General features: G+C 80.9%; 1 protein-coding gene across 2 annotated transcripts in view; it reads right to left on the bottom strand.

The window, feature by feature from the left end:
• The window catches only part of ACTR2 (actin related protein 2), a 23,361-nt gene extending 23,085 nt beyond the window's left edge, over positions 1-276 (bottom strand). For both annotated transcript variants that reach the window (XM_039718843.1, XM_039718844.1), the window contains exon 1: positions 142-276. In XM_039718843.1, coding sequence (XP_039574777.1) covers positions 142-189 — 48 coding nt within the window. In that variant the 5' untranslated portion in view covers positions 190-276. The remainder of the gene's footprint in view (positions 1-141) is intronic.
• Between the last annotated feature and the right edge of the window lie 6 nt (positions 277-282).

The raw sequence follows: 282 nt of genomic DNA, 5'->3' as shown, positions 1-282 counted from the left end.
GGCGGCCGCAGGGCCGGGCGGGCGCGGCCCGCGGGCGGTGCCGGCAGGAAGCCGGGCCGGCTCCGGGGGGAGTCACCCGGCTTCCCCTTCCCCTCCGCCCCGGCAGCAGGGCGGCTCCCGCCGCCGCCCGCGGAGACTCACCCCGGTGCCGTTGTCGCACACCACCACCTTCCTGCCCAGCGTGTCCATCGCTGCGACACCGACGCGGCTCCGCACCGGGACCGGGACCGGGACCGACACCGACCGCGACAGCGGCACCGCCCCGACCTCCGCCGGGCCCCC

The sequence above is a fragment of the Passer montanus genome, unplaced genomic scaffold, assembly GCF_014805655.1.
Source record: "Passer montanus isolate IOZ18808 unplaced genomic scaffold, ASM1480565v1 scaffold40, whole genome shotgun sequence".
In the NCBI taxonomy this organism is placed as follows: Eukaryota; Metazoa; Chordata; class Aves; order Passeriformes; family Passeridae; genus Passer; species Passer montanus.
The sequence above is the reverse complement of the archived record's forward strand: the minus strand, read 5'-3'. Positions and strand labels throughout refer to the sequence as shown.